The sequence below is a fragment of the Echinops telfairi genome, unplaced genomic scaffold, assembly GCF_000313985.2.
Source record: "Echinops telfairi isolate 266 unplaced genomic scaffold, ASM31398v2 ScPeMD7_7400;HRSCAF=8409, whole genome shotgun sequence".
NCBI classification, from domain to species: Eukaryota; Metazoa; Chordata; class Mammalia; order Afrosoricida; family Tenrecidae; genus Echinops; species Echinops telfairi.
Window position 1 is genome coordinate 13,313,255 of NW_022111300.1, and position 27,835 is coordinate 13,341,089.

General features: G+C 42.4%; 1 protein-coding gene across 2 annotated transcripts in view; it reads right to left on the bottom strand.

Moving 5' to 3' along the window:
- Positions 1–27,835, bottom strand: part of CHST9 (carbohydrate sulfotransferase 9) — a 287,603-nt gene that overhangs the window by 180,319 nt on the left and 79,449 nt on the right. Inside the window, exon 2 of one of the 2 annotated variants that reach the window (XM_045296060.1) lies at positions 1,505–1,543. The exons of the other annotated variant lie outside the window; for it this stretch is intronic. Coding sequence (XP_045151995.1) covers positions 1,505–1,543 — 39 coding nt within the window. The remainder of the gene's footprint in view (positions 1–1,504; positions 1,544–27,835) is intronic. 2 annotated transcript variants of the gene reach the window in all.

Here is a 27,835-nt window from a genome sequence, read left to right on the forward strand (position 1 = left end):
TGTTGGATCACCTTTCTTTGGAATGAGTCCAAATCTGCATCACTTCCAGTCAGTTGGCCAGGAATCTGTCTTCCAAATGTTCTAGTCTAAATGAGTGAGTGCCTCCCATGCTCCATCAGCATGTTGAATCATTTCAGCTGGAAGGGCATCCATTCCCGGAGTCTTGTTTATGGCTAATGCTTTCAGTGCAGCTTGAGCTTCTTCCTTCAGTACCATTGGTTTTTGCTTATATGCCACTACATCATTTATATATTAGCCAGTAACTATGGACCCACATTACGGGTGATTGAGCAGCACAGCATTGTCAGATCCAGTGCCCAAGGATGACCCCTCATGTTAGATGGTGCTCAAAACACAAGGGAGAAGGGGTGGCCTTCTAAAAGTACAGTCTATCATACTGATGTGCATGCCACAAAGCCTCTGGGCCTTCGTTTGTTGAAGAGGCACAACTCAAAATGAGAAGAAATAGCTGCAAACATCTATTAATAGTGGGAACATGGAATCTAGGAAAATTGAAAGTCATCACAAAATGAAATGGAGCACACGGAAACTAAAAATTGATTACCCAGGCATCAGTAATGGACTGGCATTGGCCAATTGGAATTAGACACTCCGCCTTGGAAGAAGTACAGCCAGAATGCTCCTTGGAGACAAAGATGGCGAGACTTCACTGCACAAACTTCGGACGTGTTGTCAGGAGAGAACACTCCCCGGAGAAAGACGGCATGCATGGTAAAGTAGAACGGGTCGTTAAACAGAGTCAGGCCTCTAGGCGAGGGATTGGCGATGTGGCTGTGATGATGGGCGTAAGGATAACAACATTTGGGAGGGGATGAAAGACTCAGCAGTGGTCGGTTTATTTCGTTTTCATCCTCTATATAGGGTCCCTCTGAGTCCGAGCCAATGTGACATCACCTAACACCACCATGATGTCTGATAGCAAAGAGCCCTGGTGGAGCAGAGGTTAAGAGTTCAGCCAAAGACTGAAAGGTTCATGGTTCAAATCCACGAGAGGCTCCATGTTTACACCAAAGATTATAGCCTAGAAAATCCAATGAGGTAGTTCTACTGTGACACATAGTACTAGTGTAGGTCACCTTGAAGGTACACAACAATAACATTGTTCATTTGAATACACATAGAGTTTAGAATGGAAATAGTCTCATCCTTCCTGCAAACTGTAAAGATTCATATCAATGAAGTATTTACCACTGCTGAATCACGAGTTACATAATTAGCATTATGAAAAACCAGTGAGATTCATAAACACTTGGGAAAATAAACTTGTTGTCAGTTTATAACTTTCACATTTTATAATTGGTGCCAACAAGATGAAAAAGGCACAATTGAGAGACGTAAAGTGTTAAACTTAGTGCATAAATTCATTTTAATTAATTTGACAGTGATCACTTTGAGGACTATGACTGTGTTAGGTGAGTATTTTGCAAATCCATTTTCTAAATGTGGAAACGACAGCAAGAAACAACGCCGGGCACAATCTTACCTGAAGCTGCCTTTTGGTCTCTTGTCTTCTCTGCTCTCCCTGAAACGAGAAGCAGCAGATCAGTTGCAGTGTGGGTCTGGGAGGATATAATGTCACTAAGAAGTTTCCAAGCACCAACACCACTTCAGTCATGTTCGACATGCTTCTAGAGATGACTGGACAGAGTTGACAGGATGAAAAATCCCCGGAAACCAATTTGTGAAAGTGAAAAATAAATAAGTACGCATTAAAAATGCTGCCAGGTTTTAAAAATCTTGTTAGTAAGAGTCATTCGTTCAACCGTAAACCTAGAAGGTGCAAATCCCCATAGAAAGTGCTGTGGAGAGAAACAGCTGAATAAAATAAGACCCTGACTTCTTAAACCTAAGCTGAGATGATCCAAAGGATAGACAGCAACCTGAGTGCAAGTCAAATATGTTTTTTTCCCATTATTGCCTGCTATAGGGCAGTGTTTAGAACAGCAAATCATCACGCTGAACAATGGCGAGTGAACATGGGAGAATGATAACAGCAGGAAGTTATCTGATGCAGTATTTTATGTAGTACAGGTTACTCATGATAAGAGTAAAAAAAATGATGGTCGCAGGTCATAGCTTGACTATGCCCTAAGGGGGGGACTCCCTCTTGTATGTAAGAAGAGGGCTGTTCGAGCGGCTAGGGAAGACATACATGCTGACATGATAGGTGAGGTCACAGTGGGAAGAAAAGGACGATAAGAATAATAATGTAAATTTTAGACGATTAAACGACACCTTATACATTAGTTTGCCAGCTGTGTCCTCCTTCCAGGAGGTATCTTTGTAAGCATTTCTGTGCCAATTTTCTTTTACGTGTTGCTGTAAACACATGAGGCAGTGGAGAGTCAGAAATGACAGGGTCCAAGTACTTACAAAGTGTGAAGTACAAAGGAGAGGGACATGTCAGGATGAACAGTCATCTGAGGGACCAACCAAGTGGAGCAGAGTTAAAATGTGATGAGGGTATGGGCGGGGCACTCACCTGCAGCTTTAGTCAATTTGAGGTACTCTGGGGACGCGGGCTTGAGAAAGATCTGAACTGAAATTACAGACAGACACTATTCACCTTCAGACAGTTGCTGAAGCTGAGGGAGTGGATGGGAAGATAAAGACAAATGGGACAGAGGACAATCATCAAGAAAACAATCACTACTTTTATGATATAGGATAAGGAAGAAACAGAAAATCAAGTGGCGATCCAGGGAGATAAACAAAGTCCAGGTTCATGTACCACAAGCAAAATCTTAGAGCGATATGGGGGACCAACCACCCCAGATGCGACGGAGTTTATGTGGTTGTTACTAGATTGTGAGTGTAGGTGTGGCCATTACATAATCTCCTGTCAACTTGAGTGAAGGGGTGGAGTTTACCCTGTCAGTCAAGTAGCAGATTGATGACCTCATTTGGAGGCAATGGGGGATAAATAGCTCACTGGAAGCCGGACCCACTCTCTGCCTTCCCTTTCCTGCTGTTGAGACACTCAGAGAGCTGGAGGAGATACGTGGAGACCTGTGCCAGCGTTGAGATGCTTCAACCTCCATTGGAACCACAAGACCTTCTACCCACTGGCCTATGCCCTTCCTATATTCAGCAAGATTGCATGTGCAGTGTGAGTCTAAAGAGGAGTTTATGGACTCATATTGGACCTATGGTCTAATATTGGACTTACGGACTTGATCTGGACTGGGCTGGGATGTTTTCTCAATATATAATTGCTCTTTGATATAAAGCTCTCTCTTGTACACATGTGAGCATCTCTGGATTCATTTGACTAGTCAACCCGACTAACACAGTAGGTTCAGCCACAATGAGTGGGTGAACGGAAGAGTATTTGATGGGAGTGTGTGATGATGGTGAGTGATTGGAAAGAGGAAGCTGCGGCTCATACAGCTATTCGTTCAGGAAATTTGACAGCATACAATTGAACAAGATGGGGAAATAACTTATATGGAGATGGGATAGAGATTTCTGTTACATTTTGGGACACTGAAGGATTCTAAATGTTGCAAATGGTTGGCATCCACCAAATAACCTAAAGTTTAGTGGTTCAAACCCACCCAGCAGCACCACAAAAGAAAAGGCTGGCAATTTGCTTTTGTAAAGATGACAGCCAAGAAAATGAGAGACCAGTTTCTGCTCTGTAACACAGTGGATCACCCGGCATTAGGATCACTTTAACAATAATGAGCTTCCCCAGGAGATTTTGCTACAAAGGGCAGCACTGAAGCTACAGCTAGGGGAGAGGGTTGTGTCTGATCAGAACACACAGGAGCAAACTAAGAAGGAAGGAGATAGAAAGAGAGAGTGGAACACTCCTGACCCACCAGATCTCGAGGACAATATTCTGACTCAGAGCCTCCAAGGCACAGAGAGGACCATAGGGCTGGCCCCACCACAAGACCTGAGGTCCCAGGGATGGATGTGTGGGGTGTGGAGTGGAGATCCAAAGTCCATCTGTAGACAATTGGACATCCCCTCATAGAAGGTTCACAAGGAAGAGATGAGCCAGCCAGGGTGCAGTATAGCACTGATAAAACACACAACTTTCCTCTAGTTCTTTAATGCTTCCTTCCCCACTATCATGACCCCAATTGTATATTACAAATCAGATTAGGCCAGAACATGCACACTGCTACAGATAAGAGCCTGAAACAAGGGGAATCCAGGATAGATAAACCCCTCAGAACCAACAATGAGAATAGAGATACCAGGAGGATAAGGGGAAGGTGAGGGGTGAAAGGGGAAATCGATCACAAGAATCAACATATAGCCCCCTCCCAGGGGGATGAACAATGGAAAAGTGGGTGAAGGGTGACAAAGGATGATGTAAGATATAAAAATAATAATCTATAACTTATCAAGGGTTCATGAGGGAGTGAGGGCAGGGAAAGGGAGGAGGAAAAATGAGGCACTGATATCAAGGGCTCAAGTAGAAAATGATGATGGCATCATATGTGCAAATGTGCTTGACACAATGGATGAATGCATGGATTATGATGGGAGATGTCGGAGCCCCAAGTAAAAGTATTTAATAAAAAAAAAAGAAAAAAGAAAAGAAAAGCCTTAAGGGTTATTGGAAGGCCGACTAGTGAAGACAGAGGGTGGGACAAGAGAGGTGCGAACAGCAGGTTCAGAACTAAGCAGGACAGTGGAGGAAATCAAGGCCATCATAGGGAGCTGCAGGCTAAGGGAAGATCTTGCATGGAGCACAGAAGCATTATCCATGGTGCTCAACCAGTTGAGGTAAAAATTGCCCTACTCTACACTGATAGAACATAACTGTAGTTATTTCAGCAATAAAAGACTTGCTGTTTTACTGAAAAACAAAGAAAAAAGACATGCTGTCCCTCACTGATCTATACAGCTACAGGGTTCAACACTGGAGACACAGTGAGGGAATTGTGCCCGATTTGATCCCACCACGCCAGGGCGAAAGATTAAGAGCGTGCAACAGAGCAGCAAGGAGAACAAAGCAATGAAGTCTCCAAGGAGTCCCCAAAAATAGACGTTGGGAGCAGGGTGTGGCACCTCAACAAACTGGACTGGAAAACACTCTTAAAGGTCTACAAACAGACTTGGAACTATTTATAGGTTTTCTTTTTGGTGTTGTTTTTGCTTGTTTTTTGATGTTTTGCTTCGCTTTGCTTTGGTGTCTATTATTGTTTTTGCATGTCTATCTAGATAAGATAGGCGTGATAAACTATCCGGAGGGGAAAATACAGGGGGACATGGGACATGGGAAGGCAGGGCAAAGGAAGGGGGGAGCTAACAAACCCAGGGAACAGTGAACAAAAGATCTAAAGTCTATGGTGAGGAGGGCATGGGATGCCTGGTGGGGCTTGATCAAGTGCAATGTAGCCAAGAAGAATTAATGAAAGTCAACATTACACAAATGGAACTAGTTATTGAGTGCTTATGTAGCACATGGAAGTCCAAGTAAACACCATCTGAACTTTTCTGTCTGCTCCTTGTGTCTTTTAATATCCTGAAATATAAGGAGGAAAATGTATGCTGCTCTTTTAAGTCACTTCAAAAATTAGGGAATTATTTTAACTGGCGTGTTGGCTAATGGAAATTCCCTTCACTTGGATGCTTTTCAGAGGACATATTTGAGACAATTTTGTTCATTGATTCAAACAAATGGCATAGCTTCAAAATCCTCCTTCTTTAGCAAATGTGATGAGGTTCCTCTTCATTTTAGAATTGCTCTAGCTTCCATTTACTGTCTGATTACACATTTATGAATGTTTGTGGACTCAGACATCTCCGTAGAATTTTTTAAAAAGTGGCTGAAGGGCTTGAATTATATAAAATACTTAAAGAAAATATCTCTTGGGTGAGACTCTAACTTGTATTAGAATGAGGTGTAAGTCTTCATTCTAAAGTTGAAAATGAACATATTAGAAATCTTCCAATACAATGTGGTATCTTCCAAGAAGAGCTCAATGACCCCACCCTTGTTGCATCTGGAGTTCCATGTCCTGTGTAGTCCTCTCCCACACCGAATCGGATTCATGGTGTAACCAAAAGGGAATGGTGGGTGTGACTTCTGATGTTGGGAAGTTGGACTTTGAATACATTTTGCCTTCCATCTTTCTTTCTCTTAGATTACTCCTTCAGGGGGAAGCCAAGTACATTGTGAAGATACTCTTGGGTGACCGCGACCAGGGGACGTAAGTAAGGCTTCCTGGCAACATAGTATAAGGAATGGAGACCTCTTCCAGTAGCCGGGAGCCAGGATCAACTTACCAGTTATATAAGTGACCATTCACCAGCCTATTCAAGCCTTCAGATGAGGGCAGCTCTGGCCAGTATCTTGATTGAAACCTTATGCAAGTCTCTGAGCCGGAACAATCCAATTAACTGTTGGTGAGTTTCTCATAGAAACTAGTTTGCTAATGTTTGGGGAAATTGCTAACTTAAAAAAATGACACAAATTCACTGCCATCAAGTGGATTCAGACTCATACAGAGCCTACAGAATGGAGTAGACTTGTTCCTATGGGTTTCTGAGACTGCACGTCTTCATGGGAATGGAAAGCGGTGTCTTTCTCCTATGGATCACCTGCTGGGTTTGAGCTGCTGACCTTGTGGGCAGCAGCTGAACTCATGGTCCTCTGAGCTCCCAAGGCTCTTGGGCTGTTAAGGAGCAACAGATCCTTGACTATGAGAGCGTTTTATTATGACATTATGTGTTCATTCATTCTTACTCTACATAATGCACACAGAGACAGGCTAGTTGCAAGAAAATCAACCACGCAATCCAACTTTTTTCTCTGTAAAGTGGCCATCTGATCCTGCTTCTCTGGATTATTTTGAGGATTTAATAACTTCTCTGCAAGTCAGCAAACCGTGGGGAAACTGTGCACACAGTTTTGGGGTCTGATGCTCCACAGAGGAGTTAGGAAAGTACTCCTTCTTATGTTCTATGCTTTAACACCAGGACCCCAAATAATTTTCTCTCCAGGTGTTAGAGTCAAGGGCTTTAAAAGCTGTCGAGTGACATGGAAATGGTCCTAGTTTTATTACGCTCTCAGTTCTAGTACCAAAACCTCCTTAGATTTCTATTGTGAGTTGTATGTAATTGTACATTAAAATTCAAATGAGAAAAATTAAAATTAGACAAACAGGAAAGTGCAAGAAAGAAAGAGCACCGCTTCTGCTCCATTCACTTTCTCTTTCAACCTCTTGATCTTGCTCTCTATGACTGATCTTATTCTCACTCTCCATCATCATCTTCAGAGATAGAGACGACTTACAGACTAGCCTTTCTCGCTCTAAAATCTTTGTGAGTTTCAAATTTACTGGAAATTTCTACGTGTATCTTCTACCACTCATCTTTTGTGTTGCACACCCTATCTGCTCAGGCACCCGCATGGCACCTGAGCATCTCCAGCCCCTCTCCTTTGCTCAGGCCACATTTCATAGTCCCTCCGTCCATTCGATCTTCCCTCTCCCACCTCTTTCAGATCTGGCCTCTCCTTTCACACTGCTGTCTAGTTCATGACCATGATTATTCTTGTGATTATTTATTAGATAGCTCATAACATCTTTCCTGGGGTTTCAGGTAGGTTTTTCATCTTTGAAATCCAATCTCTACTAAAGAATAAAATCTTTTTTTTTTTAACTTGAAATTTATGACCCACAGCGATTTGGCCATATCTATTTTCTGCTACTATTCCTCAAGACCCACATAGAGTACCTACCAGTTATGCCTGGAATTAACCCCTATATCCAGTGCCCAAAACCTTTACTCATGCTCATTCTGCATCCTGGACTGCCTTGACATGTGGTTCTTGCCTATCAAACTCCAATTCAACACTTAGAGTTTAGTATAGATTCCAGCTCTACTAAGAAAACTGTTCTTACTACCTGCCCCAACTCTGCCTTGGTGTGAAATGAATCATCCATTTTCTAAGTTCCTTTAGCCCTGACCCATTTGCGATAGCCCTCATTCCAGTGCCAGGTTCACAATCACTGTGGGCTTGTTTTCCCAACAGGATCATGGCTTTCTGAAGAGCAAAGGGGAGGTGCTGTGCTTCTCTGTCTTCTAGTGCCTAGAATCCTGTTGACATACAGCGTCTCAGGTCACACCCTGCCCAAGCCTTAAATGCTGAGAACCATGAAGTAGTACATTTTAGGACTGCTAAAACGTAATGCAAGTACAACCAAGAACGGGGCTTTTACCAGATATTTACATTACAACTGACAGCTTAGAAAGCTATTCTGTTGGGGCGGGGGCGGGGCAGGGGTGGGGGGTCGGGGATAAAATAACAGAGAGGCTATCAGAATACATACATTTTGCCCTGGGTGTGCTTTTATTTGATCACAGATCCTGGTTTAAAAACAAAGTATTCAAGTATGGTTTGCATCTTATTTCTGTTTAGGCCTCTATGCAGCTATCCAACTGCGAGGGAAGAAAATGGACCGTAATATCATAAAAATTGGAGAGTAAAACTTTTCTCATGCTATGAGAAACTGTATTAAAATGAACATTAAAATTCCACACCTACTTAGTTGTATAAACAGAATTTTGAAAAGCTATTTTAGACTCCAGGTTGTTGACACTGCTTTTTGGAACAACACTATATATGTACCAATTTATAGTGCATTTCCTTCCATTAGCACGGACGTGGTCCGCTAATCATAGTGATTGCCTCTGATGTTTTAAAACCCCAGGTACATAAATGGTAATTCAATGATATCTCACCAATAATGAGTACGGGCATTTACAGTGGCATGCAGTCAATACTCATGCCATCGTTAATAAAAAGAAAATCATACACATATGAAGGAGCTTCAAAAAATGGAATACAAAATAATGGAATCTTCCACCATGTTTTCGTACATGTACTATGTACATGTATATGCGCATGTGTCCATGCACACACATCTGTATGCATACACTGTATTTTTACAGTCACAAGTTATCGCCTCTCTAAAATAGATGCTCTCTCTCTCTGCCTGCTTCCATCTTTGTATATAATAAGGTCTACCACAGAATCTTATCAGACCAGCCTCACTGCACTACCAATTTCTCAGTAGCCAATTCTAAGTTCGCTCTCACTCTCAAGCATTTTATCTGCCCTGCTCCGAGAGGTATTATTAATCATATCCTGTTGCTAGGATACCTGAGAATGTTCATTTATGTCTGATGTTTCTTTGGCAAACTGTACTATGAAGAAGGCACAGAATCATGAGAAGGAAAATTATTGTGCACATGCTATTTATTTGAAAATGGGGTGGTGGTGGGAAAGAACATAAGCACTGAATGATATCATGCTAATGTTCGAGAGTTTTCCTTTTTCTTTTTGGTAAAATTTCACCTAGATTTTAGGGGAAAACACTAGCAATATTATGGGTTAATGAGAATCGGTGGTACGGCTATCCTTTTGAGTTAGTAGGAAAGTGGGAAGAAGCCAGGTTTTACTTTTATTTATTTCACAGAGGCTTAGAGAGATGGACCAGGTTACAATGCTACTTGACATGCAAAGTCCAAACTAAATCCCGGTCACCTCGGTGACCATTTTTAGCTATTTTTACATGAGATTTAAGAGAATAGTTGGTTAATTTTCAGAGTATATATTTGGCTAATAAGATGTCATTATCATATAAAAATTATTATAATTTTAGGTATTAGTAGAAGAATCATTCCTGCTTATCTTTTGTGATATACCGATAAGACACTAATAGAGAAAAGTCTACCTACATGCAAGATGTCCTTAATCCATGGAGGGACAGAGACATGGGGTTTGAGGTGAGATGGATCTGATTCCCAGTCTGAGGTGCAGGTGCCTGAGAGCCCTGTAAGCCTGGGAGCATGGCTGGACCCCTCAGAGCTGGTTTCCTTAGCTCTAAAATGTCAGTCAGTGTAACTACCCCTTGGTCTGGAAAGGCAGGGAAAGTGGACACCACCTAAGCACTCAGCTGCTAAGTGAATAGGTCATGGCTTGCCCCTAACACATGACTCTGTAGGAGAAAGCCCTTGCAAAAACTGCCCCTGTGGGTTTCTAGGATTGTCATCTTTCTCCCTGAGATTGGCTTGTGGTCTCGAATGGCTGACCTTCACCGTCACCCACTACGTCACTAGGGCTCCGCAGGCCCCACCCCCAGGGAATGCCCTTTGGACTGACTGGCTCATCGCTGCAGATTTCATCACACCTCTGAGAATCATGGCCTGGAGAAGTTGACACGAGATCTTATTGACGAAACAGAAATTGGATTGGCAAACAAACTCCGTTTATCAAGTAGAATCACATGACAAAGTTAAGTACTGTACTGTGAGCACAGGCACAGGGATGGTGAACTGGGCTAAAGTAAAGGCCAATTAGTCTAACACCATCTGTGTCAGATGATAAAATCATATGGATTCTGTTTTGCCAAGAGCAGGGACAGGGTGAGGAGTTTGTGTTACTCCTTGGATGTGCGCTGCTATTGGAACAGTGAGGTTGAGACATTGGCTCCCATGGATATTAACCATGAGCCTCTCTCTTCATGGCTGTGTGCCCTTACTGCCCTCTGACAGGCTTCCATAGACTCTACTAGCTCCCTTGTCCCTTCCAATTAGTTCAGTTGATAAGTCACTAGGATTGATTCTTCAGCAAAGAGAGCCAACCATTAGGCGCACACTGACTGCTGTGCGCTTCAGACAGTGGGCACTGAGATACAGAACTGGCCCTTCAGAAACACATCTATTCAGAATGAGCTGGGCCTCGGAGGTTGACCATCTGCCTTGGCAACATGGATGCTCCATCTGTACTTGCCAGCCTGGGGTCTGCCATGAAGAACAGAATACTCAAACATTTCCTCTGGTCTGATATCCCGCCCCCTCCCCTGCAGAGAGACAGTAAGCTCAGCAAAAGAAACAACGGTTTCTAAGGTCTTGAACATTGTGAAGCACAGAATTTTCCCTTCCCAAGTTCCCCATTTAGATTCACCCAAGAAGCACATAATTAAAGGGACAGGCGACGGTTCCCTCCAGATTCCCAATGCTGACTGGGTGAATGAAATCTCCCAGGAAACCTTTTGATATTCAGAACCTCATTCTGAGCCATTCACTTGTTGGCAGAGAAGGTTTTTTGGAAGACCTTTAGATGTTGAAGTCAGACTGGCAAGTACAAATACCAGTTATTGCCAGATCTTAAATATCTCTGCCAAATAGAAACGCTAGTTTTAATAATACACATTCAAGCTACTGAATAAAGCAGAGATGTGTGCATTGAACACATTTCTAGTAAGCGAAGTATGAATTCTTCTTCTCATTACGAGACATCATATTTGAAATGTCTTTGGCGCATCCATTTTATGAAAAGAAAAAACACTGGAGTGAATTATTTCTTTAAATAATTTCTTAGTAATATGCTTATTCGTTATTGTGGTCCACCACAAATGACCATACAGTGAGAGATGGAGTCTAATGTTGTTGAATCTTGACAGGCCTTATGACTTGCTTGAACAGTAAAATATAGTGGGAGTGATGCTTGGCCAGTTACTCGGCCCAAGTCTTGGCAATCTGGCAGCTTCCACTTCCTGTCTCTTGAAATACTTGTTATGAAGAAATTCAGCTACAACACAAGATGTCAGATTACCCTGAGACCACCATGCAGTGAGGAAGCTCAGGGTAACCTCACTTAGGGGCTACAAGGAAAGGGAGATGCTGGAACAATACAATCCGCGACTAGCTCCTAGTTGTTCCAGTCACACCAACCCAGGCGGCAGACCTGTAAGTGAAGAAACCATCGTGGAAGTGGATTCTCCGTCTATTGCCACCTCAGCTTATGCCGTGTGGGTTAGAGACAAGCTGCCCTGCTGACCACTTCCCAAATCCCTAACCACAAACTGTGAGCAAAACAAATGTTGTCTGTGTGTGTGTGTGTGTGTGTGTGTGTGTGTGTGTGTGCCACTAAGGTTTGGCATCACTTATTACTCGGCAATAGTCAACACAATTCCTTTTCTGCTTTCCTAAGCGAATGTGTGTGAGTGTGTGTGATATGCGGATTGATGAATAGAGTTTTTTCCCTTCAAACCTGGGGCCACCTGCTTTTTTCTAAAATGGTTTGTCAAATCTACCTGAAAATATGTTACCTTATCCAGAATTTTAGCATCTAAGCTCACTTGCTTTTCATGAAAAGGCAGAAGGCATGTCCCGTGGAGCGCGAGTGCAGCACAAGCTCGGTGACTGGGCTTTATGAAAGTCGGACAGGGCAAGAGATGACAAAATACCCATTTATAAACTATCGAGGGCTTATGAGGGAGGGGGGAGCGGGGAGGGAGGGGAAAAATGAGGACCTAATGTCGGGGGTTTAAATGGAGAGAAAATGTTTTGAGAAACGATGTACAAATGCGCTTTACACAATTGATGTGTGTATGGATTGGGATAACAGTTGTATGAGCCCCCAATAAAATGTTAAAAAAAAAAAGAGCTGGAAACACAGGGAATACAGAACAGATAAATTCCTCGGGACCAATATTGAGGGTAGCCATATCTATAACCACCTCCCAGGGGGGTGGACAACAGCTAAGGGGGTAAAGGGAGATGTTGGACAGTGCAAGACATGAAAAAATAATAATAATTTATAAATTATCAAAGGTTCATGAGGGAGGGAGGGAAGGAGAGGGAGCGGAAAAATGAGGAGCTGATATCAAGGGCTCAAGTTGTAAGAAAATGTTTTGAGAATGATGAGGGCAACAAATGTACAGATGTGCCTGACACAGTGGATGTATGTATGGACTGTGATAAGAGTTGTATGAGCCTCCAATAAAATGATTTATTTAAAAAAAAATTCAAGGGTTTGGGGAGGGGCCCTACAGCAGTCCGTAGACAAGCTCAACTGAGATGACCTCCTGGGGGGGTTGGAGGTGGCTCTTAACAACAGAGCAATCCAGTGGGAGGCACTCTTGGAGGGAAGGGAAATAAATATCATCTGGGTGCCTACGTCAATATGCTATTTTCTGGCAAAATCTTTGTTCAGCATGAAGTGCTGATTGCAGAAAACGCACGTGAGACCCTGCACAGTTAGTGGACAAGCTCTTCTTAGGTCATCCACTCAGTCAGACCGGAAGGCCTCCCCAAGACTGGGCATGGGTGGGCCTTGGGAGGCTCACAGGGGATATGCAGCCGAGTTGCTCTAATCTCCTTATCCATGTGCAGCCACAGGGAGTTGAGGTTTGCAGAAGACTTGGATCTGACATGACCAGGGGAGGGACATGATTTTCCACTTGGACATTGCTCCTTTAGTTAATGTTGGTACCCAACCCCCTTCTCACATGGCATGGACACAGCATGGCCATTGTAAACATAGCTTCATAGTCCTATGCCCCATGGTTGAGCCAGAGCTGGCATTTCTGACAAATGATACATGAGGTGAATTCTACTGAAAAAAAAGTCATTAAAATATTTTTTCTTGTTGATAAAAGGGTAAATATTCCCCTTTTCTTTCACTGGCTGTTGTCCCACCTAGGTGTGACCACTCGGACACATGCATAGACCAAGACATCCCAAGGATGACTGAAGAAAGAACACTCAAATTAATTAAATCATTCATTAATTTCCCCTGACCACAATTGTGGACCACAAGGATTTTCTTATGGGTGACAGAATCCTGTGCCATCCCTTGCCAGTCTGCTTGTTGCCCTGGGGTGCCTGGCATGTTTCTGTGATGCTGCAAGATATGTCACTGGTATTTCAAATACAAGCTGGGTCGCCAAGAATGGACAGGACATCATGCTCCTGAAAGCAGAGGGTCAGTGAAACAGAGACAGACGCTCAATAAGACAAGTTGACACAGTAGCGTCAACAATGGGCTCAAATGTAGCCAGGTTGTGGGGCTGACACGGGACTTGAGAGTTTGGTTCGGTTGTACACAGGGTTGGTACGGATGGAAAGCAGGTCTACAGTACCTACCAACAACAATGGCAGCCGCTTCAGTCCTTTCATTTTTAAATTAACATATTTGTTGACTAGTAGGCAAACCAGAAATAATATCATTCATATTAAATCAATTAGGAATAAAATCTGAAGGAAAGAGCATGGCACTTAAGATAGACCCAGAAATTGTCAGAATGGAACTATTTCCCAGCTAGGGACCACACTTTAAGAGGTCTATTTTTAAATTATATCATTGTAAATGAGGGTGAGTGCAGAGTGGAGACCCAAAGCCCATCTGTAGGCAACTGTACACCCCCTCACAGAAGGGTCGTTGAGAGGAGATGAGCTAGTCAGGGTGCAGAGTATCAATGATGAAACATACAATTTTCCTCTAGTTCTTAAATGCTTCCTCTGTCCACACTATCATGATCCCAATGTTACCTTACAAATCTGGCTAGACCAGAGGATGTACATTGGTACAGATAGGAACTGGAAACACAAGGAATCTAGAACAGATGATCCCTTCAGGACCAGTGCTGAGAGTGGTAATACCCGGAGAGTGGAGGGAAGGGGGGATAGAAAGGAGGAAATTATTACAAGGATCTACATATAAGCTCCTCCCAGGGGGATGCACAACAGAAGACTGGGTGAAGGGAGATGTCAGATAGTGTAAGCTATGACAAAATAATAATTTATAAATTATCAAGGGTTCATAAGGAAGGGGGGTCGGGGAGGGAGGGGGAAAATGAGGAGCTGATATCAAGGGCTCAGGTAGAAAGCAAATGTTTTGAGAAGGATGATGGCAACAAATGTACAAATGTGCTTGACACAATGGATGGATGTATGGATTATGATAAGAATTGTACAAGCCCCCAATAAAATGATTAAAGAAAGAAGAAGAAAAAAAGAGGTCTACTTTTGCCCTCTTCTGGACCTCCTACCACCTGTACATTGTGACAGGCCAGGGGATTGTCCATAAGCTGGACACCTTAGCGGCCCCATGCATTGAGTCTTTGGAATGTCGGAATTCCACCTCCAAACACCCTGAGGCCCTGGTCGGACCTGCAGAGCCCTTTTGTTCACAGAAGAGAGAGCTCTGAAGTGGAGAGGCCAACGAATTGATCAGTCTCGTATGTATATGCAGGCAGATCGATCACAGTGCTGGATGGAGTAGCAACCTGAAAGAAAGGAGCCTCCACTGGTTCTCTTGTGTGAGCCCAGCAAGTGTTGGGGTAGGTTTGTCATGACATAAGCATGATGGATAATTCCTGTAAGAATGCTGAGAAATAGCTAGGCATGTACAAGGCCTAAACAACTTTTCACAGTAGCTGAAGGTTAAGGGACAAAAGCTATTTTGTTCTCAGATTATAAATAAGAAAATGGAAGCTCAGTGAGAGAACTGGCCCATGGTTTCCCAAGAGCGTTATGTCAAGAATTTGAATTGAATCAGTCAGTATAAAACAGGAAAATTATAATAATTTATAAATTATCAAGGGTTCATGTGGGAGGGAGGTGGGAGTGAGAAGCTGATACCAAGGACTCAAGTAGAAAGAAAATATTTTGAAAATGATGATGGCAATAAATGTACAAATGTGCTTAACACAATGGATGGATGGATGCATGGTGATAAGAGTAGTATGAGTCCCCAATAAACTGACCTAAGAGAAAAAGAATTTGAATCAAAGGCTTCTAAAATCACATCGTTAAAATATTATACTCCCTCAGATTTTCTGTGGCACTGGCCTAACTTCTGTATGAAACTCATTTAAATCCTACTGATTTAAATTCTTTATTTTTATTTGGACTATCTTGTTTCCTATCTGGAAAACACTCAATGCTTAGTCTTAGGCAATGTGCAATACTGCCCTGCCCCAGGGGGTGGTGCTGGGGAAATCCAGAGGGGCTGAAAAAGCAGATATCTACACTTTATGTTGTTTTATGGATGATACTACTAAAGTTTGTAATTGCCTGGGGTCACCATCAAATTTTTTCCCTTAAAAAGGGGCAATAGACCAAATAAATATGAGAACCTATGCTCTAGAGCAGTGATTATCAACCTTCCTCATGCCATGACCCTTTCATACAGTTCCTCATGTGGTGGTAATCCCCCAACCATAAACTTATTTTTGTTGCTGCTTCATCACTGTCATTTTGCTACTGTTATGAATTGGGCGATCCCTGTGAAAGGGTCATTTGACTCCCAAAGGGGTCATGACCCACAGGTTGAGAACCACTGCTCTAGGGGAAAGAGGGGGAGATGAATTAATGTATGAATCTTCTTTATAAATGAATAATTACTAAGTTTATTTGTACACACTTAACAACTTTTTAAGTGTTCTAAGTTCTGTAGTGGTGTAAAATAAAGTGGGCCATGGTTAGTCTTTCCTTCTAGCTTGCTATGACAGGGGGGAGATGATCCATGGTCATTGTATAAAATGTTCTCTGAAGTTTTTTGGAAATGGGCCAATTCTGTTCTTTTTCCTTTGTTGTGCAAAATATGTATTTCTTTTTCATAAAAGTATTTGAACTAGCTGCTTACATAGCCTCAATCTGTCAATTTGATTTTAAACTCCCAACTCACTACTTGCTACTGATTTCAAAAAGAAAGTTCAGAGGTGATTTGCATATTTTCTCTCTCTTATTTGTGCATTGAAGCTTTAGCCTCCAGTTGAACCAATTACATCTGGACGAGGAGGGTGCGGCTGGAAGACCAGGTAGGTTGTTGGTCTGTGTTGTGTGGCCTCCCGTCTCTGCGGGGGAAGCTCTAGAAAAGAGCGAGGCGACAATGCCACCATGAGCAATCCACTTACGGCCCCAGAGACCCTGACAAGATTTCTCTCGGCATCCTGAATTCTGATGGGTTACCCTTTGACAATTTTTTGTAACTCTGTTGTGACACTGCCAGATCTTTTAGGCATAAAAAAACCAACAAACCTGTGTGAACACTTGTCAGTTCTTGACAAGCTGGTTGGAATCCTGGAACCAAAACAGGTAGATGGAGGAAAGCGTCACTTCAAAGGGCAAAGGAAAATGTTAACAAAATTCAGATCACAGGTCTGTAACTAAATATGCCTAAGAAAAGAGAATGCAGCGCTTGTGTTTGGCCAACTTTTTCATGGAGACAGCAGAGGGGGGCCCAGAACAATAGCCACCCATCCAGATGGCACCGTCTTCATGAGCACAAGCCCAGCACAGTGCTCCGTGTGACTCAGAGCAGTGACGTGTTTCGAGTGGGAAGGACGCTGTGAAGTTTAAAGGAAATGACAAGGCTAGCTTCCCCACTCAAGACTGTTCCGATTTCAGATTTTGATCCAGGTCCCCAAATGATGGGCAGAAAAACTATTCTAAAGAAATGTGGCTGGTGCATATGTTTTGGCATTAAAAAATATTTGACAGAATTTCAGGTGGCCCATAAACCCTGGAAAGAAGCAAGGAACACAGAATCTTCTTTGGGTAAGCTGCTCACGCCTCTGGCTCATCTCTAGATACTTCCACTTCATCCTACAGCCAATAGGACACTGCTTGAGGTGAGGCTGGCACTTTGGGCACATGCTTCACCCTACAATGCACACACACCCTGAAAGTGATTCTCACAAGCTCAGGGAAAGAGGGGAAAGGGCAGACCTGCTGGACTATTTGTCATCTCAAACATTTCGAATTTCACACACTGCCTCCCTTGCAGAGGATGGGGATCTCTATCCCCTGCCAGGGGATGTCTAGTTTGAGTGCATACAAATAAGGGCTCTAATGCATTAACTTGAGGGGGCAGAAAGAAGAGTAACAGCAGTAACAGCCCGGAGCTGGCAGAAACTCTTCCATGAAACTCTTTAAGGCTGGATGGCTTCATGTAATGGAATTAAAATGCATACATGTTAAAGACGTTCGCTGGTGAAAGACAGCTCCCAGCCAGCTACCGTTCCTGTGGCTTTGGTCCACTTTCAAAAGAATTCAAAGGTCTTTGAGGTTGGTCTACTTGTTTGTTTTCCTCCAAGTTCTGGGAACCTAAGAATTTTAGGCTGTTTTATGATTCTGATGTTTTTCAGAATGTCTGAAAGCAAATATGTATTAAAATGTAATAAATGTATTAAACATAAAACATCGCTGGCCTATTTTCCCTTCAAGGAGAGCAACAGAATGACATCTCTCGGGAAGACGGTGCTGTAGGACACCTTCCTCATCCCTGCTCAGTTACCTTCATCATCCAGTGTGACTGGGACAGTAGGGGAAGGCCAGGTGAATGTTTCTGAGGAATGAAAGTAGAGGAATTGTGGAGCTGTTATTTTTCCCCCAGAGGTTGATAGACTCTAAAAAAAAATAAGGAATGGGATAAATGACCCCCCAAAAAGGAAGTGCTCATGAATATGCAAAGCTGGTGGTCACTTGGAACAAGATAGGGGATGCTGCAAACCAAAAAGGAATTCTCATCCTAAATTCCTAAACCACAGTATAGGAATCCTAATGGGATAATGTCAATGAACTTCAATACTAGCAACTATTTAACAAAAAAGAAAAAGAAAGGAATTCTCTTGTTCAGAAATGACTAGCCCAGGTCGGCAACCACAAACCACCTGCCATGTTCAGTTGTTTCTGACTCCCTGTTCTGCCAAATTCCATTGTATTAGCCTCAATGTCTAACCAGATCCTTAAGGATTACAGTACTGCATGTGGGTGGCAAAAAATTAGATACCATACTTGGAAAGACAGAGCCCAGAGCAGTTCTAGGAGAAGGAGCAACAATTTGTTGCAAACATACATACATACATACATACATACATACATACATACACACATGGTGGCCAGAAGAACTGAAAAGCTCAATGGCGGGGTAAGGGGAGGGCTAAGGAACACTGGGTGTAACACAAGGTGTGTTACAGTGAGTTGGACATTAACAGCAACACAAACAAGCAAATAAGTGATGGCTCGAGAAGGTATGAGGTCTTTGGTTCGTTTGTAACATTTGGAAATTAATTACTAGAGGGTCACATGGTAGAGTAGATGGTCATCCCCAAAGAGGAAGACCTTCAACAAGATGGAATGACCCAGTGGCGGCAACAACAGGGTCCAGCATGTTAGTTGTGAGGATGCTGCAGGCCAGGGCAGTGTTTCTGTCGTTCACAGTGTGCTGTGAGACAGAACGGACTCAACAGTCGCTAGCAACAATAGGGCAACATAGGAAGAGGTCTTGAATTGGGATCCTGACTCTTCCGCTTCAAAGAGAGGGTGGAAGATTGAGTCTGCTGTTCATCAAAATACTGGAAATATAACCTAATTTAAGACTTAGTTTGTTGGAAAGCCAAAATGCAACAGCATTTGCAGTAAAAATTCCTTTTAAGCTTCATCAGTACGGATGGTTTACCTGAGGAAGGAGGTAAGGAAGGCCATGAAGATATCAAGGCAGGAAGCATCCCTCATGTAGATCCAGAGTAGAGCACAGGGCTCCAGGGGAGAGTGGTCTGGTCTGGGGAAACAATGGATGTGCAGCAGATCACTCTTTTCTACCAACATTGCACAACCTGCCTTTTGTCACATCGTTTGGGGTAGATTACTTCCTTGATTTTCACAGGCATCTAGGGTAGTGAACTCCAGTTCTCATCTGCCTCATAAAGAATTTCTCACATCAACCTGTTGTCTGTATTTTGCTGAAGCATTGACAGGCAATCCCAGCTCCTTGTTCCTAGCAACACGGTAACTAAGTCATATAGAACGACTACATACAGTAACATGCTCCTCTCCCTGGACATCCATCTCCTTGTGTACATGATAAAAAACTACCACTAGACTGGTAGGAATCCCTTGGTGGTCTAAATGGCTCAGTGTTTGCCTGCCGGCTGCAAGGCCGGTGAGTGGAACGCGCTCGGGAGACAGAGCTGGCGATCTTCTCTGGGAGTGAACAGCCCGAGAGCCGCCTGCGGCTGTTCTACTTGGGATGTGTAATCAACGGGGCCCAAAACAACAGCGGTCTCAAAAACACTCATATAAATGCTGAGTATGTAGAGTCTCAACCAATGTGGAATCTAAAAGGATAACTTTCAAGTAACAGCAAAATGAAAATCAATACGAATCTTATTCCTACCTGGATGACATTAACATCATAGCACCTAAGTCATTCACATAACTCACACATTCATTATTTGATAAAGATGATATTTTACCTACAATTTTAAGTAAATCTAGTTGTCCGCTTTCATTTAATGATACTTTATGATATATTCCAAAATTGTGTGTATGTATTCACTTAGTGATTTAAAAGATAAAGTCATATCTTGGGAGATTAAATAGTATTGATTAAATTTGGTGAATATCAGGACTTGTAGGAAATCAATATGTTCAGTAAGTCCTTCTAGCCTTGTTAGTGAGTCTGTCTAGTATGGCTTTTATTTCTGTAGTTCCTGCTTCCTTATTATTTGATTTGGTCTTGATACTTCTGATCTGTTTTATTTAAATAGAATTATCTGTCTTCAAGATATTAAATTCCATTGGTGTGACCCAATTTCCTAATTGCCTTCTTGACAGTACAATGGTATCATATATCATTGCACTATCCAATCAATATCTTCCTAGTTAAACAAAAGTTTCCAGTTCATATCCTATGGGAATGTCTCTGGTTGGTTATTTGGCTGGTACACTGTACTGACATGTTATCACAACAGACTTCTCTTTGAAATCCATTCAGTTCAATTTTGTTCAGAAGATTAAGCATCTCTTTGGAGAGCAAAATACCAAGATGGAAAGCGACATTGCATTAAACTTACAGAGCAAGGCTTTCCGGTTTGGTAGTTATGCTTTAATAATATTTTTGGCAGTGACAACAACATACTTTCCTCCTCTTGAGACATTTTGGGAGAAAAATAAGAAAGATGAGTAAAAGAAAATGTAAAGTTTTTCTGTAACAGGCTCAAAGGAATTCAACGACTCTCTCAGCTCTGTCCATCTGAATGGAGAGATAGTGCCCAAGCTATTTCCTTTTCCTCTGTCTATTTTTATGAAGGACGACATTGCCTGTAGCATTTACAGAATTGCATCATACTTGTACTTCTTGGAATACCCTACGCGCCACTCTGTAAAATAGGGCTCAAAAAGCAGTAGTTACTGTGAGTTATAGAACGGTATGCTTAGTATATTCAGATTGACAGCCTGCTGGATTCTTGTGGGAATGCTCATCCAGTTGTTAGTTTATGAAGTTCCTCTACCCCTCAATCGATTTATTGCAGATAGTAGGGCACAGTCCGGGGAAACAGTATCAAAGCTTAAAGAAGGGTATGAATATTGGATGTTATATTACTTAGGGGCGTGTTTCCTACATGATCCACTATTCCTCGGCCTCATGCACAGCAACCTCCCATAAGTGTTTCTTCCCCCCGTTGGCACTTCTAGAGCCTTTCCCTCTCTTTAAGATCAGCTTTTGATAAGATACTATATAAAATGCAAATACCAAAGTGGAAATGAATATAGACAAGCAAAGAAGACAGCCGGGAGGAATTTCGTTGTGAAATACAGTCATGATCACTTATTCTGAAACATGGCACTTTGCCACTGAACAAATTTAAGCCAGTGGCACTTTATGAAACATGTGATTTTCTCTTATCCAATGTTTAAATCAACTTGTTTAAAAGATATCTTGCTCCTTTGGGTGCTATAAACAACTAGTGGGTATATAAAGTAGGGCCTTTGTTCCCAAGGCCAATCACATCAAGCACACCCTTTAAAACAACTCAACATCTTGCTCTCTTGATGTTTCCAGTCCCTGGTATGATCACATTTCGGGATCAATTCAACCCCGTGCCTCTGTGAATGATGAGTGAAAATGCAGTCGAGGCATAATTTCACATAGTCCACAAATCAGACAGACACTTTGACGTGTATACAACCCAAACATCATCTTTTCCGATGCCCCCCTCCCTCAAAGCTCTCAGGGCTGCCTGGAAATCCTTTGTTCTCTTTCCCATCCCCCATGGCGGGCATTTCAGACCATCTCTTTTTTTATTCCACTCGATACCTGCTTAACTCACCAGGTTATTTCCTACTTCAAATATTAGAATAGGCCACAGTAAATGGAGTTTCCATTCAAGTTCTCCTAATTAATATATGTTCAACCACAGAATTTCTACTGCTTCCTCTTTATCACAATGGAAGGAGTAGCCTTTCCCTATTTAACTCTATGCAGATGACACAACCTTGCTTACTGACAGTCAGGACGACTTGAGCCGTGTAATGATGGAGCTCAAAGACAGTAACCTTCCATCTGGATTACACCCCACCATCAGGGAAACAAGCATCCTCACACGTGGGCCTATAAGCAACATCATGATAAAGGGAGAAAAGACTGAAGTGGTCAAGGATTGCATCTCACTTGGAATCACAATCAGTGCCCATGGAAGTAGCAGCCAAGAAATCAAATAATGCATTGCACTGGGCAAATCTGCTGCATACATTCTTTTTAAAATATTCAAAAGCACAGATGTCACTTTGCAGACATCTCAAAGTGCCTAGAAAAGGCCATCGTGTTCTGAATCGCCTCAGACCCATGTGGGAGTTCCATAGTGACTAAGATGGAAGATGAACGAATGCCTTTGAGCTATGGGGCTGGAAAAGAATAGTGAATAAACCATGCACACCAAAATAAACAAATATTCCGTGGAATAAAGACAGGCCAAATGCTCTGTAGAATCAAGATTCATAAGGCTATTTCAAGTACTTTGAACATGTTATCAGGGGGTCAGTCCCTGGGGAAGGGCAGACTATGTAGTCAAATGTCAGTGAAAAAAAAAACGGAAGACCCTCAATGGGACAGATTGACATGTGACTGCAACAAGGGGCTCATCTAGATCCAGGATGGCGACCGTGGTGCAGGCCTGGGTTTGTTCAATGTGTCACTGTGAGTCAGAGGTACTTGATGGGGCCCAAGGATAATGACTAAGGTGATAGAAGCAGTACTGGTGGTGGAGCGGTAAAGTAATGGGCTGCTAACCAAAAGCCCAGCTGTTTAAAACTAGCAGCTCCCCAGGAGAAAGATGAGGCTTTCCGCGCCCGGAAAGACTTAGTCTCAGAAACCCATGGCCTGGTCTACCCCTTCCTAGGGGGTCACTAGGATTCAGAATGGACTACGTGGTAGTGAGTTTGAATTCTTTTGAAGGCTACTCTGGATCCCAGACCCGGCAGGCTCCCCAAGTGATTCGCTCTCCTCCATTTGTATCTTCAGGTTTGCTCTTCACTGGATTCACCCCACTTGTATTTAAACAAGATGAACTCTCTGCTTTATAATTGAGTTGTAGTCCATTAGTGTGGCCCTCCAGCCACAACACCCATGTGATACATTATAATCCTGGACTTCATGTACCTGGGGCTATGGACCCCTTTTGGAAGCTACGTGCCGCTAAGGAACAGGAGTAGGATGAGATGAAGAGCTGACCTCGGTAGGGTGTGACTCTGGCCACACTCGTTGTTTAATGGTGATCTTGGCTAGTGTTACTTGTAATGGAGGTAAAGGACGATACACTGCAGCCCAGAGGAGAAGAGCTGCTGTTGAAGTGCCCTGGGGGGAAACCAGGAGGATTAAGATTAACAGGCGGTGAATGCTTCCTGGAAACATCCTGCCAGAGGCTCTGAGTCATATGTGCATATATAACATATAGTCCAGGGATGGAGAAAAGATTATTATATTTGGGTATCAGTATACTTTATCGTAATCAAAAGGCTGAGAAGCAAGCTTGCTCTCTCTCTCTCTTTCTCACTCTCTCTCTATACACACACACACACACACACACAAACACACACACACACACACACACATATATATATATATATATAATTTTAAAAGGTGAAGGGTTATACATTCGTTTGATTGCACTATATTGTATATGAGTCAGAATAGTCTCAATCAGACCTAACAACAACAATAGTACAGTATGTAACCCCCACATCAAGCAGCCCTCCCTGCATGGGTCTGGTAGGAAGGTGGGGAAAGATACTGATAGGACTAGCCTGTCAGTCACTGTGAACAGGATTCCCTGTGATGCAATCCTTCATTGTGTACAAAGAGCCCTCTGAGAAGCTGAGGATGGGTTCTCATTACTGGAGTGGAGAGCATCCTCTCAACTGAGTATCCGCTTTACCCCTGTCTGACTATCACATTTTGGACTGAGCAGCACCCCCCCTATATGACATTCCTTCAAACTTTTTTGAGTTGTTTGGGACATTGCAGAACCCAGGAACATGAGGGAATGTATTCAAGGGAAGAGTGAACTGCATTATGGGAAGGGTTGGACATTTGGAACATCATCAGTTCTCCAAATCTTTGGAACTAGTCTGGGATTAGTCCTTCTAAAAGAGATTTTGGCCACAAACATAACAAAGGGAACCCGTCCTCTACCCCTCATTTCATCCCAGCCACTCTTCTTCCTCTCTTCCGTCATCCCGAGGCCATGTTTGTGGATGGTGATCATGCTGATTGTCTCCACTTGTTCGCTTCCAGCTAAATCTTCAACTCATAACTGACTTCTCTTCCAACTCCTTCAATGGTTCTGCTCTTGTAAGATCAACAATGCTCTTTTGGATTGCATACCTTTGGGGTGCATATAATGGAGGGATGGTCTTTTCATTCATCTGAAATGCTCTCTGGGAGACATATTTTTCCAATGTCCACTTTTGGTTTCTTTTGCTCATATGCCATGGCCTTTGGTTTTCTTCGACCTCTCTGACAAATTCTTTTCAATGTTTCCTCGAATTGTTCTTCTGTTGCTCATCCCTTAAATCTTATGTACTTTGGAATTCTTTCCATCTTGTCTCATTTTTCATACTCTCCCCAGACGACCAAGTCAATTCCCAAATACTTATATGTGGTTTAATATCAGTGATTTTTAAATCTTCAGCTCAATGGTATATTTCAGTTATCTAAGGACATCTTTATTTATTTATTTCAAAGCACCAAAACTGCCTTTTCTCCTATATTTCTCATTTCTCTAAATAGTACTACTATTTATTCAGGTGCCTAAGTCAAAAAAAATGGAAGTCTAGGTTCCATTTTAGCTCCATGCTTGTCCTTATTTTTCATAGCTGATCATTCTTTAACTTCCCTCAAGTCAGCCTCCTTAAAATCTACTAAATTGTTCCCCTTTGCTTTATTCTCATAACCATGATCTTAGTTCAGCTATTTTTGTGCTTTAAAACACCTTTCTGTTCTGTGATCTATCTCTGTAGTTCTACAAGGCAATGGTCCTGCATGTGGTACAGTCCCTGGTGCTTCCTTCTCTGATTTCATACCATCATGTCTAAGAAGGTATTTTATAAATCCTGAGCACAGAGAGGATTTTTAAGAAGTGATTTCGTAAATAATCAAAATGACAGAAATATTTTCCCCAGAGGCCATTTTGATCCCTGCACTCACATTTAGCACAAAAATCAAGAGTCCTTTACTGAGCAGAAAGCCTTAAAAGACGATGGCTGTCATTCATGGTGCAGATACCACCATCATTGCACTGTAAGCCACTGAACATCCTCTAGAGCATGTGCTGACATCCTACAGGTTTCGTGCACCGAGTCTCCAGTCTGCACATTCCTGATGTAGTCACCATTTGTGACTTATTCATTCTAATTCTAAAAATACCCACTCCTCCCCCTTATATCATTACAATGCAAAAGAACTAGAAGCAGGTCCAGGAAATGAAGATTAAGTAGATACATAAACAGCAACTTGGGAGACTAACTAAACTAAAATAAACACCACCAGACATAAATTGCAATAAAATGAATACCATAATAACTTGAATATTACTGAACCAAATAACTGTATGCTCGTTCCCATTTGAGCCCAGGACAAGGATCAAAATAAATCATGTCAAGAACAATGAATTAAATCATGAAAGAGAACATGGTCTACCACGTAAGCAACCGAGCTTTTAGCACGTTCCACGCCTTCCCACACATTTATTCCATTGGGACAAACAAACAACTCGGACTCAAGTATCCTTTCAGCTCATTTTTGGCACAGAAGGAGTGAATTCCAGAAGTTATTGGGATAATGTCCGTTCAACAATAAATCAAATTATAGTAGTCGCTTTAAATTATATTTAGGACCATCTTGTAGCTACTATCTGCCTTAAGTGTGACAATTAACATTGATCCTAGTGAATTTATTTCTCTGAAGCATATCATATAATGCATACGGCTTAGGGAAGCTTAGAGGGCTCCACGCTTGGTTTAATGCTGTACTGTCTTGAAGTTTTTAATAATGTTTGAACAAGGGACCCATATTTTCATTTTACACTGAGTCCCACACATTTTGTTCCCAGTCTGACTGGAATAAATATGTCATAACTCTCCCTCCGTTCAATGTTGTTAGATATCATTGCATCTATTTCAACTCATAGTAACCAGATGTGACAATATAAACCTGCCCTATAGTGTGTCCTATGCTATAATCCTTGTGGGAACAGATCTTCAGATCTTTCCACCACACAGCTGTTGAGTAGGTTTCGAACTTCCAACCTTTCTGTCAGCAGTTAACATTGTGCTATCAAGGCTCCTTATATTTTTCAATAGGAAGCATGATTTCTATCATGTTTCCAGCCATAAAGGTTTGAATGTTTGTCCATTGCCTGTCAGATAAATGTCAAGCCTCTTAGCCTGTCATTCAAGCTGTTCCACCATATGGTCCCAATAAGTGATTCTGTACTTTTTTAGCATGACTCTATTCATTCTTTCATTTGCGTTTTATTTAATTGTGTTCATTGCAGCACATGCATTTATTTCTAGACTAACTGGATATCGGATACTCAACTAGACCCCCCAGGACTGTGACGAGAGGCGCATAACCTTGTCCTAACTCACCCGGTTGGAAATCAGCTCGATGGAACGCCACCTCCCAAACACCCCTTGCTTTCTGCTCGCCTAGATTTTGTCGATTCTGTTGGTCAACAGCTTGTGTGTTCTCAGATTCATTCCCCCACCTCTCCCCTACCTTCCCCTGTATTTCAGACTGCTGAATTTCCTATGTTTTCTTTGACTTTGAGAAGTCTGACCAGGGGGAGGCACGACTGACTTCTTGGAAGACAAACAAGGAGAACAGTCAGACTCCCTGCCTCCGCCTACTCTCCACCACCACACGGTCTTCTTGGCTGTGGGTTCAGTGCCCGTCTGCAGCTCCTCCTTCGGCCCCCCCCCCACCCCCGCCCTCAGGTTTCTTAGCAAGACTAGTGCCCGTGTAGCATGACATGTTTTTTCTCTTTCTGATTGGATCCTGTTCTTTTCTTCTGAAATAGAGCTCCTCTGTATCTATTCTGCCACCATCACCATGTTCCATTCCTTTGTCCTTAAGGGAACAAGTCAACCCCACCTTAATAAAGGTTTGTGTGACATCTTCCCTCAGCTCAGAACTGTAAAAGTAGAAGCAATCTTGACTTAACCTTGGAAATCCCCTAGCATTTTGCTTTTAGTTTTCTCATGGTGCTTAAGACATTTGAATTTACTTAATGGCCATTTAGGTGGATACGGTTGTTTTCCTGAGGACAAAGAATGTATACCTCTTAGGAGAAGATGCTGTCTTACTTACACCAGGCCTTCAAAGATATTTTTGTATCCCTTTCAATAGAAAAGCTCAGCCTAAAGTCAATCCCAAGTCAATTCTGATTCAAAGCAACCCATGGGCCAGAGTACAGGTGCTCCTTAGCATGTCAGGGCTGTAAGCTTTTGTGGGAGCAGCTAGCTGTACCTTTCCTGTGTGGAGCAGTGGAAGGTTTGAACAAGAACCTTGCAGTGAGCAGGCCAACAACTGATTCACCACCGCCCCAGCACGCCTTACTTTTAAGTAGGGTAGTAAACATTTGGCTTTTTTTTTTCTTTTTTAACATTTTATTAGGGGCTCATACAACAGTTATCCCAATCCATACACACATCAATTGTGTAAAGCGCATTTGTACATCGTTTCTCAAAACATTTTCTCTCCATTTAAACC